Source organism: Epinephelus fuscoguttatus, linkage group LG7 (genome assembly GCF_011397635.1).
Source record: "Epinephelus fuscoguttatus linkage group LG7, E.fuscoguttatus.final_Chr_v1".
In the NCBI taxonomy this organism is placed as follows: Eukaryota; Metazoa; Chordata; class Actinopteri; order Perciformes; family Serranidae; genus Epinephelus; species Epinephelus fuscoguttatus.
The window spans coordinates 17,165,893-17,178,195 of NC_064758.1; the positions used below are offsets into that span (position 1 = coordinate 17,165,893).

Genomic DNA, 12,303 nt, shown 5'->3' on the forward strand with positions numbered 1-12,303 from the left:
AAAAAGAAGTGATTTTAGTCAGATGCTGTTTAAGCCTGGATATTTGGTCAGGTGAGTAGTGTTTTGAGGATACTTCACTGTCTTTGTTGTCTTTTGTGGTTCAGTATGAGGCATTCAGAGAATGAATATACCAGCAAACTATTTGCTATGCAAAGCTATAGTGGAGTAATGGCATCCTGAGCAGAGAATGAAATTACACATCCTCTGTGTGAGTTGTAACGTGAGTTTCCCTGGTTTGTTGTAGTGCATGTTGGTGCATTTCTCCCACTGGCTATAACTCAATGCCACTGCTTTGTACTGGACTTATATGGCAGTTACCGCTGATAGAGATGCCATCTTTGCAGTCGCCAGGTGCCAACCCTCCATTACCCCGAGTTAACACAGTTTAGCTGTGCAGGCCAGGTTGGTGCTTTAGTGACCAGGTGCCAGAAGATAAGATGCATGCATCCAAGAGGAAGCTAGGAAGAATACAATGCCAAAAAAAAAAAAAAACCCCAAAAACATAGAGTTGAGCAGTCTAATCAGCCAACACCTGTCTCCACTGGCTGCCAGCTATGCAACCAGGAAAAAAAAATCACACTTCTTTAAAGCTGTTCTAACTCAAAAAGTAGATAAAAAAAAAAGAATAAGTCAATAAAATATATCACTTGCTGTCATGGGTTGCTGTACATTTTTAGACAAAATGTGTCCATAATGTTTTAATTTGGGAAAAAAAGCAACAATTGACCTCATGATGCACTGAAAATGTTTAACCTTTCATTAGTTTCATAGTTTGTGTGTTTTTGTTGATTCATCAGTAGCCTTAATAAATCCTCATTCTTTAAAAGTGAGAACTTCTTCACCATGTGTGATAATTTCAATTTCATTTCCAGTGTAATTCAACTTGTTTCAACTGTTTGAAATGCAGTGAGAAAGTAGACTTTGCCCCATAAAGTCTTACTTTAGAATATAACTTTAAAGTTAAAATAAGTTGTTTCCCCTCACTGTATCCAGACTCAATTGGTTTCTTTTGTAACCTTAGGGTGGACCCACACCGTGGGACAACATAAACACCGGGCTGCTTTAATTCCTTTTATACAGCCGAGACTGACATCAGAATTGGCACTCTTAAGTTTTTACAGGGCCGTGTGTGTGTTTGTGGGTCTTTATGCACGCACATCTGTGTGTGCAAAGCATGTGTGTTCATTCATTGTGTACATTTGTGCGTGTGCTTATTGGGCCGTGGTAATTGTCAGGGTGTGAAGTCGTTTAGTGGGTTCGGTTGCAGGTTTGGTTTTTATGAGATGGTCTGTTTGCTGAAGCGACAAGCAGCCATTGTTACTGCACATTTCCACAGATGTTTACTGCCCAATTACCCTCCAATCACATGCATGGCCAGACGCAGTAACTGGGTAACGTAATGGGCTAGCACTGCTAATAATACTTTTGAGAGTGTGTGCGCACACAGAGCAGAAGTACAAGAACTTTTGCGCTGATACACATTTTGTTGTTTTACATACAGTATGGGGACCGCCATTGCCGGCAGATTGGGTTACCCTAAACCTAGCATGTAGGGTTACCCTGAGAGCAATCCTTACCCAAGCCTTAACATTAAAATAACCTTTAAAAGCCAAAGAAATTTGCTTTTTTTCATCAAGCTTTTCAGCCAAGAGCATTTTGGCCCTTGCATTTTGAGAAAGACAGAAAACACACACACAAATTGAAATAATAAATGAAAGCAGACATGGGATATAAAGCCAGTCTCTTTAACTCTGCCATGCCAAACAGCCTTGCTGCAGGTGTGCAGTCTGCATGTTGTTGATTCAGTATTAAACAGAGCATGTCTTGGCTTCAGTGCAGTAAAAGCTATAGTTTACAAAAGTGGCTCATTTCAGGACACAGCTGTTTGTCTCTGTTTATGTCACCTGGGCCCTTGGTCATGTCCTGCCAAAACACCAAATAGACTCCCCCCTCCCCCCCAGACTAAGTCAAATTCTTCAAAACACAGACTCAGATCACCTCCTTTATGTTAGAAAATCCACTTTTAATGCTGTTAAATAGCATACAAGTACATAGCATGCATGGTAGAAAGACACTTAAATAAAACATAAATATGCTTTAAATTAGGCTCTGTCAGAGGCCCCACAACCAGCACAGTTTTACAGTACAATAAAGGGACAGGTCACAAAGTTAATGTTCATTGTTAATCGGAAGCTCCTTTTACACTTATAGCCTAAATTCTACATTGGGAGTGTTGATGTCTGAATGTTCAGGGAAACCGTGCTTGCTTGCTGAACTCTGCAAATTCATGATGGCTATGTGTGCTTGTTGGACTGCTGACCTTCCAAGCTCGTGAGTGCCAAGATCCTGAGTAGATAGATGTCTTGACTGTTTACTGCAGTGTCGACTTCCACAGTCTGAACCTCTTTGTCTGCTTGATATAAAGTAGTTGTGGTGGTCAGAGCATGTGCAGGCTTTTATGAATCAGTGCACCTCCAATCAGAAGGAGCAGCTAATCACCTGGTGTAGTGTGTGACTGGAGCGAGACCGTGTCTCAGTTTTACAAAAGTAATCACAATGCATTGATCACACTGATGAATGTTTGAGTCTTTGTCTTATTATAAACCCATCAGGTTTTCTTTTATAAATACTGTAAAACACTACAGTTGGACATTAAAGCAGGACTGATGCAAATTCAACATGTGTTTTAGATAAAAGTGAAGAACTGACAAACTGCACTGAACTAGCTAAAGAGCAGACATCTTAACACTATATAAAAGTGAGATGCGATACTACTACAAACTTTGTGCAACAGTACAACAACTGAAATGCATTTGAAGGCTTTACAATGTGTGTTTTGCACATGCACAAATAACTAACATTTATTCAGTTATGCCACATTTTTGTCAGCGACTAAAAGTTACATATTTGCAAAAATGCATAAATTACCAATATCATCCTGAAGTACTACTTTTTGTGTCATTTTAAGTCTTAAAACATTGTCCTGGGAAAAAGGTGTCTGCATTTATTTTGGTAGTTCCATTATGACAGATGCCGTAAAATGGAAAGTTGTATATTCAGACAGTTTTACACACTGTAAGTTTACAATCATATTTACAAAAGTTATATCTTATTTCATATTTTCTGATGACAGTAATGCAGGGTCATGCAGAGTGATACCACCACAGCAACAACAAAAACTTCAGTCCAGACAAAGTAACTTTTTAGCTGTTCACAAAAATATGACAAAACTAAAATATAAAATCAGGTGACCATTTTTGAGAAAAGTAACTTTTGAGGAGGGTTATTTTCTAGATATATTAAGTTTTACCCTGCCTAGTAAACTGTCTCTTTGTGTCATCACACCACCTTCCCGTCACTCTATCATTTTCCTTCCATTTAGATACACATCAGGAGCAATATTGTTAAAGAAAACACTATAAGTGGAGTCTAATAGCCAGTCTCACAGTCCTCAAACCGAGAAAATAAACCTTGCCAAAGTAAAATGTGTGCTTAAGTGTGCTGTACAAACTGGAATACTCATTTCATACTAATGAACTGTAGAGAAAATGGTTTTAATTAATAGGGATTAGGATTTTCTTTTTTTAATAAACTGTAAATACAGACTTCACAAGATGCTCATAGTACCTCATTCTTTTAATGTCTCCTTTCCTCTCTCCACCTTTACTCCTCCTCTCTTTTTCTTTCCCCTCTCAGAGGTCATTCACACGCCATTAAGGTTACAAAAAGGTCACTGGTGTTAATGTTGTTTCCTGGCTAATTTTAAACAACGAGAGGGCTCCCACAGTATCGATACCATCTTCCGTATGTACGCATGTCACAGGGGTTTCACCTTCTGGCAGCCATATTGGAGGTCCTCAGTTCTTTGGCAACAAAAGGCAATTTGTGAACAGCTGATTGTGACTACATGTGTGTAGCTGTCTTCAAATGAATCCAATAAGTATGGGTCACTTTTGTACAGTTCATAATTGGAAACTGAAGATTTCACCCCCTGATCAACATTTAATTTATCACACTTCAAAAATAAGTAATATCAGCCTGGATATCTGGCATATACAGACATGTGCAGGGGCAAAGATGAAAGGTGCAAGATTCAAGAAATAAGTAAAAGTATTTCATCTGGCAATTATTAGCTATGGACACATTATAAGCACGTCTTTTACTGTTTATTTTGTGCACTACATGTAACCCATCATATGCACAGCTCTCCCCTGGACCTCCATGGTGGCGCCATAGGAGGTTGCTGGAGTAGCATCTCAAAAGCCTTCATTAATGTAAGTTAATTATTACATATGGATAATATGGTTTAGAGAAACTCTTAAAACTCCTTTCAATAAGAAAATCATTTTACACAATTGTATTTACATTTTCCCACTGCTTCAGTTTGATTATTGTTGATAGCTTATATTACTGAAGCTCTGTCATGCACATCCACACTGACCTCACTGAAACTGAAGCTTGGCATTCGTTCTCCTCGCCTGCCGCCTGCTTTCCCTGACCTCCACTCTTCATTTCTTTCCGAAGCCAAATTTGACTTAAGCTTACAAAGCTCACATCTCACCCCATTCAAGGCCAGTCTTTTATTAATCTGCCCTGTCTCTTTATCTGTGTTTTTCTGTCCCATTAATCAGTTCAACCCTCTGTTCTCTTTTCCAGCTGTCATCTGTGGAAGGAAAACCTTTTTTGGATTCATTTTCCATAAAAGTTATATTTTAACAACAAACCTTGAAGACAATACAATGTGGATTATCATGTGTTCAAACCATGAACCGTCTTAAAACTGGTGTTTACAAAGCAGAAAGCATAGGAGGAGTCGGCCATTACAGCTGACCCCTTCTATGGTTCCCTCTATTGTCAGTAGAGAGCGACAGCACATAGAGGAACTGTGGGAAAATGAGTTTAGTGTGAGGTGAGGCTATGTCGAAGAGGTCAGGTTATGTAATTTCTCTTTTTAATGGATGGTTTTTGACTACTAAATGCACAGCAAAAAACTACAGAGGCCAAATGCCCTATTATGCATTGCCGAACGCACAATATACGACATTCAGAACATAGCAGCAAACACTTGTTTACCATGCAAAGATACAGTGGAGAAATGGCATCCTGAGCAGATAATGAAGGCACACTCCCTCTGTGTGTGTTGTGATCTGGGTTTCTCTGTTCTTTGTTGTGGTACCGATCCAGCTGCATATGCATGTGAGTCCCTCCAGCCCCCCTTTTCTTCGAACTTGTTCATATCGGTGCTCAACTGTTAGCTCATTCAGCCCTGTTGCCATTGTTAGCACTGTTAGCACCCCTAATAACTCCGCCCTCAACTCACAGTGGCAAAATGGCAGTAAAGTGAAACACCTACCCTCCAGTTCCCCCACAGGTCACCCGGTGATTGTAATCTAACCCCCATTATCACTGTTAACTCTTTCAGCACTGTTGTTAGAACTGCACTGCTAGCCATCACCATCTCATTTTAGCCACCTTCATGCTTGCTTATAATGTCCAAAGTGAATATCATATATTGCAAATTTAACAAAAGATTGAAAAATGATTTGTGTATCCACAAACAAATTTGTGATCCGGATCTGCTAAAGGGTTCTTCTTTACAGTATGTGCCCAAGAACATGAAACACAAGACATTAAGCCGCTTTGAAAGATCCCTTCAAGGGTCAGTGAGGGGGGAATGTTGATCTGTAGCTGGTGTTTAATGGAAAGTTCAACCCACAGCAGTAAAAATAAAGCAATGTGCCTTTAATCTGTTGAACCATCAACAGTCGTCCCATGGTAGCTTCCAGTTTGGGCTAGTTGAGCTTATGCATTCAGTATTATGGGTGAGTGGGATTTCAGTTTATTTAAGCGTGTGTGTGTGTGTGTGTGTGTGTGTGTGTGTGTGTGTGTGTGTGTGTGTGTGTGTGTACGTACAGTGGCAAGATCAGACATGGTAAGTCTCTAAGCCTGGGTGAATTAGTTGCATATGCCTCCTATAAATACACTGCAAACTCAGTTATGTTTTGAGCTGAAGTCATGCATGAATATTTCATTTTTTTTTAAAAAAAAAAAGCTAAGTGCAGAGCAAGGCAAGAAACTTGGACCATTAAATATCAAGTGAGAAGAAGATGAATCCAGTGAAAGTAAATGATGTGAGCTACACTTGACAAACCTGCTATTTTGTAGTCCAATGATGCAAAGTATGTAAATGTGATGTTCCTCTCTTTTGAAGCTCCAATTTGCCAAAAGCCAACCCAAACTGTTCATTACAGAGTCAGTCCACAGGCACACATACCTTCTTTAAGTCTGAGGTTTGTAAAGGTTTTATATGACTTGATGAAATGGAAGCAGTGTCGGGCATTTTTAACCGTAAAAGTATACAAGTGTGGGAGCAGGAGGAGTCCTTGTTAATCAAGATTTTTAAAAAGCATCCTCAAAGTGTTTAGTCTCCTCTTTTTAGCAACAGTCTTTTCAGTTCAGTAGCAGTCTTTTTTTGTGCCGTCTTTACAGACAACCGAACACTTCTGTGTTTTTTGGGCCATGTCCAGAACCAACCCCTAGCACCTGACCTACACATACACTGATTTCTCAAAATCCATTCTGTTAGGTTTAATGGCCAAAGCAGATGCTCTGTTCTGATCTACCCCATTCTTACAAACCCAAGCGTCAAAGTTTCAACTATTAGGAACTGATTCTGGTCCTGACCCTTTTTGCTGCCCAGTTCATCTTGTCCTGTACTGCAATCTTTGTCCCTTTTCTCTTCCTTTCCCCCTGCTCACTTTCTCGCTGTTACTCCTCCAAAGCGCTGAGGTCCCTCGGCGTCCGGTTACGTTCTCCAGAGCTCTTGCTACGTGCCTTTCTGGCACTGTCCTGTGCTTGGCGGTATTTTTCCAGCATGCTCTTGTGTTTCCTCCTCAGCTTGTCATTGCACCACATCCTCTCGCAGTACTCCTCCACGTGTGGCAGGTTTGACGGCCCAATCAGCTGCATGATATCCTTGAACCATGTACGGGACTGACCAATTTGGCTTGATGAGCCTCCCCTGCTGTATGCGCTACAAGGCATCCAGGCCCTGTAGCTTCCTGTGGAGCGGTCTTTGAACGAGTCAGAGAGGCCAGCATTGTCGCGTGCCATGAGCTCGTCCACAGTCTCCCCCTGAAGGACTTCGAGGGTGAGGCGGGCCAGGGTCTGCGTGAAGCCATGCTCTCGGGAGCGGCAGATGTACATGCCTTCGTCCTGGCGGAAGAGACGACGAAACAGGAGGCCCTGCTCAGTGGACATCACGCGGTCATCCAGCTTTACCTGAGTGAGGCAGAGGAAGAATATGTTCCTATTTACAAATTATATGCAAGAGAAAACAACATACTGTTAACATACTAAAGAATCACAGATATTCACTTGAATTTTACTGAAAAATCAGCACAGTTTTGTTTGAGATTTTATTGCAATTATGTAATCACATCGCTGCAATGAGGTGCAAAAGAAACATTTGAGAAGCAAATATATTTCGGACCTTACAGCAGCATGGATTCTAGATCTGTTACGCTTTGCATGCAAAGTTGGGAGCAAAGTTTGTTATTTTTAAAATTCAAATAAAATCAATTGTACTGTGATGCTTTCACCATGAATCTGTGGATGTCACAAATATTTGCCTGTGCAAGATATTTACGTTTTAGTGTATATAAAAGTTTCAAAGCCTTTTGACATAAATGTAAAGATTTAAATGAATAAACAAGACAGCAGGGCAAAAGATAGAGTCTAAAGCTACTAGATTTTATGGGACTAAAGCATCTTCATCTTTGAAATTCTTATGATGGTAGACATCTTTGTTAGAGAAATCCCTGTGACAACTGTGCTTTCAATGTGTTGCTTTCAGTCTATTCATCTGGCAGCTGCAAACAAGCTATAAAAAAGAAATCAGGAATGACTGGGCAACTAGCATGTAATCCACTTCACAGCATGAGAAAAGAAAGAGGGCGAATGGGACTCATTGTACTGTTTTCTCAGCTTGAATTGCAAGAGCAAGAATGCTGCATGAAATCCAGTCACTGTTAGTTTTCACTCTTTCTCTCACTCTCTCTTTCTTTCCTTATGTAGCTTCAGCCCAAGTCTCTCCTCTATTCATTTATACTTCTCTTTTCTCTATTTACCTCTTTCCTTCCCCTCTTCAGATTCTATCCCTCTGTGCCAACACAAACATGGCAGCCTTGTCAGCTGGAGTGGCAGCCAAATGTTTATTTGCAAGGAAATGGAGAGGGGTGGTAATGCCTTAATACTCTCATGGCTGACCGAGACACTTGATTAAGCTTGGAGAAACATACCCTTGAACAAATGAATGATTACTGTGGGTGTGGGCAAACGCAGTGTGACATAATTTTCTACGTAGTTTTAAAAGAACTTTGTAATGCTGTGTTTAAGTCTCAGTGGCAAGTAGACAGTGAGTGACACTTCAGCTTTCAGTGGCATGTGGTCAAGGTTTGAATTCACTGTTTATCCAAGAGAAAGAGTGGTTGTGCATTTTCCTTTGAAATATAACTGCCTAAATGAAATCACATGCCAAATGGCTGTCAAATGTTACAACCGTGTGCCAAATTCACGTACAAATCTCACTTTTAAAGGCAGTTAAAGGCCGTTACTTTGGCCACTGCCGGCCAGAAGTTTCATTCATCCTGTCATTTGTCTCCCAAAGCTTCCCCACCTCCCTCCTATCATATAGCACAGGTTGGCATTTCATCATTACAATCATGATTTTGTTCTGATAGCTACACTTATCTTACCTCTTCCTTGCGGTCATCACGTTGGACCAGCCAGGTTACAGTAGCTTGTGGAGAGCGAGGAACACACTCGAGGAAGGTGCTGTTGTTCTCGGTCCCGTACACAACCCTGTCTTCTGTCACATCAAGGTCTTCTGGTTGAGAGAGAGATCATTTGAAAGATTGTAAAATGATTGAATTGTCAGTCTAGTAAAGGACTAAATACCCTCTACAGACACCTACTTTGTGCGTCAAATATACAGTATAAAAGCATTTGCCAAGTAAACTGAAGTCCTCTTGAGCAACACATTAAGCCATGTGTATGTGAGACAATTCCACACATCTAACTGACTCAAGCAGTGAAGACACTGTCAACAAAACTGAAGGTAATAGCCAGTCAAATCAGGTATCTGACAAAACAATATCAATGAGTTGTTTAAAATTTCAGGACATAAACCTATTTGCTTTCTTGCCAAGAGTTGGATAGGAAGATCAATACCAATCTCAGTTCATTGAAGATTCAGTAACAGAAATCTTAGCTTGGCATAAAGACTGGAAACAGATGGAAACAGCTAGCCAGGCTCTGTCCAAAGGTAACAAAATACACCTACCAGGATGTCACTGCTCCAAGCCAAGACATATATATGTGTGTGTGTGTGTGTGTGTGTGTGTGTGTGTGTATATATATATATATATACAGTACAGGCCAAAAGTTTGGACACACCTTCTCATTCAATGCGTTTTCTTTATTTTCATGACTATTTACATTGTAGATTCTCACTGAAGGCATCAAAACTATGAATGAACACATGTGGAGTTATGTACTGATTGGTTCTTGCCATAATATGAATTTTAACAGTTGTCCAATAGGGCTGTTGGCTGTGTATTAACCTGACTTCTGCACAACACAACTGATGGTCCCAACCTCATTGATAAAGCAAGAAATTCCACTAATTAACCCTGATAAGGCACACCTGTGAAGTGGAAACCATTTCAGGTGACTACCTCTTGAAGCTCATGGAGAGAATGCCAAGAGTGTGCAAAGCAGTAATCAGAGCAAAGGGTGGCTATTTTGAAGAAACTAGAATATAAAACATGTTTTCAGTTATTTCACCTTTTTTTGTTAAGTACATAACTCCACATGTGTTCATTCATAGTTTTGATGCCTTCAGTGAGAATCTACAATGTAAATAGTCATGAAAATAAAGAAAACGCATTGAATGAGAGGGTGTGTCCAAACTTTTGGCCTGTAAAATATATTTATATATATATATATATATATATATATATATATATATATATATATATATATATATATACATACATACATACAACTGTAACTTGTCTTAACACTTTGGGTTTTATATGGATTAAACAAGAAACAAATAATGGGCTAATTAGCCAGTCTTAAAAGGTGCTGGAAGGCAGATATTTCTACCATTAGACAGTGCCAGGCCATCCTATTACTATCCTATTACTATCCTATTTCTGCTATGCTACGCTAAATGGCTGCTGGCTTTACCTTCATATTAAGTGTACAGACATGACATGACATGGTATCAGTCTTTTCATCTAACTCCTGGCAAGAAGTCAAATAAGCTTATTTTTCAAGCTATGTCAGACAAGTCCGATCATTACCTACTGTACACAAGAAAAAATGCAATTTGAGCTGCAAACCTCAGAAAATACAAATGATGTCAGCCTCATATATGGTGATTTGAAGACAGAGTTAGTACAATAAGCAGTATCTTTGCATGTACTTTGTAAAAGTTCACGTCATGTAAGCACACATTGAGAAATCACTGACAAATAACAAACGTCCGAAGTTAAGATGATATTTCAGTCTTAGTAATGAAAACACATGCCTCTGGGAGTTCTACTTAACAACAACTTGACACCTTGGCACAAAGAGACCTTGCAGAACAGGGGTTCATCCAAAGGCCTTAAGGGAGGTATATTTATCAACTCAGCACCATACCTACACTCAGGTGAGCAAACACACATCCACAACACATCCTTTCTTCTCCCTCTCTACAGCCTCCTTTTTCTCCTTTTATTGTCTTCACACTGTTTCTTGCCCTCACACCCACATCTACTTTATCTTTACTTTCATCTACTTTATCTTTACTTTATCTTTTTCATATGATCGCCGATGACTTTAGATAACCTAAGTTTGAGCTTGTCAATCTTTCAGCTCTCGCTCTCTGTCACACATGCTTGCATACATACTCTCTGTCACAGTTGTGGGAACCACTGTTTTTTTGGTCACTTGTGAGGACCACACACACACACACACACACACACACACGCACACACACACACACACACACACACACACACACACACACACACACACACGCACACAGACCATATCTTTCGTTTGGTCTTCTCATCCTCTTAATGAGGTTCTTAAAGATCAATGATGGCAAAAATCGAAATGTCTTACAAAGCCCAACAACATGTACAATCTGGTGTGAAATGAGTAAGGTTGTGTTCTGAATGTGTGGTGTGTAAACAGACATGTGTTGCTGAGGAGTTAACATGTATTTTCTGTCTAATATACTGTACAACATCTGTCTCACACAGCTTGGATAAACTGCTAGACTCGTACAAATCTAACTTCTCACATAAACACTCTTTGTCTTTCATCCTGAGAAAGAGGCATGGACACTTACAGTGACCCTTACAGACACTAACACATACTGTACAAACAATCCTCATTCAAACACAGGTTGGCACATGTCCAGCAGCATCCTTCCCTGGACCTCAGGTGTTTACAGACGCACAGACAGTATACACAACAGTGGGGTCTCACCGGCACTTATTCCTATCCACAGCTAAATAGTTTAGAGTTTGAGAGAAGACTGCCTTGGTCTAGACCATACAAGAAGTAATGCTCACCCACAGTGTCCTGGGAAGATTTTGTAAAACTTTGCTGACAGATAAAATAATATTTAGAACATGAGCAAAAACCAGAACAATAAGCAATTGTTAAAACCTATGAAAAACTGTGCAACAGTTGTGATATAGTAGTCTAGGGGGAGTGTCATGTACTATGGCAAATATTTGTTTACTTGAATCTCCTATTTATGGTCATAATAAGCTTCCCTTTTCATTTCTCAATTTTATTTCCCATTTCTAAATGGTAAAGCAGATGGAGAATCCTAACCTAAATCTTCCAGCAATACAACAACCACCCTCAGAAACAGTTTGACCACTTGTATCTTTACATTGTTCTATAATGTTAAAGGTATGGTTCAGTATTTTGGGAAATATGCTCATTCACTTTCTTAGATGAGAAGATTGCTACCACTGTCATACAGTATATTTGGTTAATATAAAGCTACAGTTAGCAGATGCTTAGCTGAGCTTAGCATAAAGACTGGAAGAAGGGGGAAATGGCTAGCCTGGCTCTGTCTACTAGTAACAAGATTGCCAATCAGCAACTCTTAAGCTCACTAATTATATTGTTATATCTTGTCTGTTTTAAAACGCACAAAAACTAATGTTTAAAAAAAAAAAAGTTGTGGTTTTATGAGGAATTATCACTTGGCCGGGTGCTGTCCAGGAA

At 39.7% G+C, this 12,303-nt stretch overlaps 1 protein-coding gene across 2 annotated transcripts in view; it reads right to left on the reverse strand.

Moving 5' to 3' along the window:
• Positions 1 to 3,253: 3,253 nt before the first annotated feature.
• The window catches only part of sema3bl (sema domain, immunoglobulin domain (Ig), short basic domain, secreted, (semaphorin) 3bl), a 75,831-nt gene continuing 66,781 nt past the window's right edge, over positions 3,254 to 12,303 (reverse strand). The window contains exons 15-16 of one of the 2 annotated variants that reach the window (XM_049580620.1): positions 8,757 to 8,884; positions 3,254 to 7,281 (exon numbers count right to left, since the gene is read on the reverse strand). In XM_049580620.1, coding sequence (XP_049436577.1) covers positions 6,769 to 7,281; positions 8,757 to 8,884 — 641 coding nt within the window. In that variant the 3' untranslated portion in view covers positions 3,254 to 6,768. Of the gene's footprint in view, positions 7,282 to 8,756; positions 8,888 to 12,303 lie in introns of both variants that reach the window. The other variant, XM_049580619.1, reaches the window with a different exon arrangement.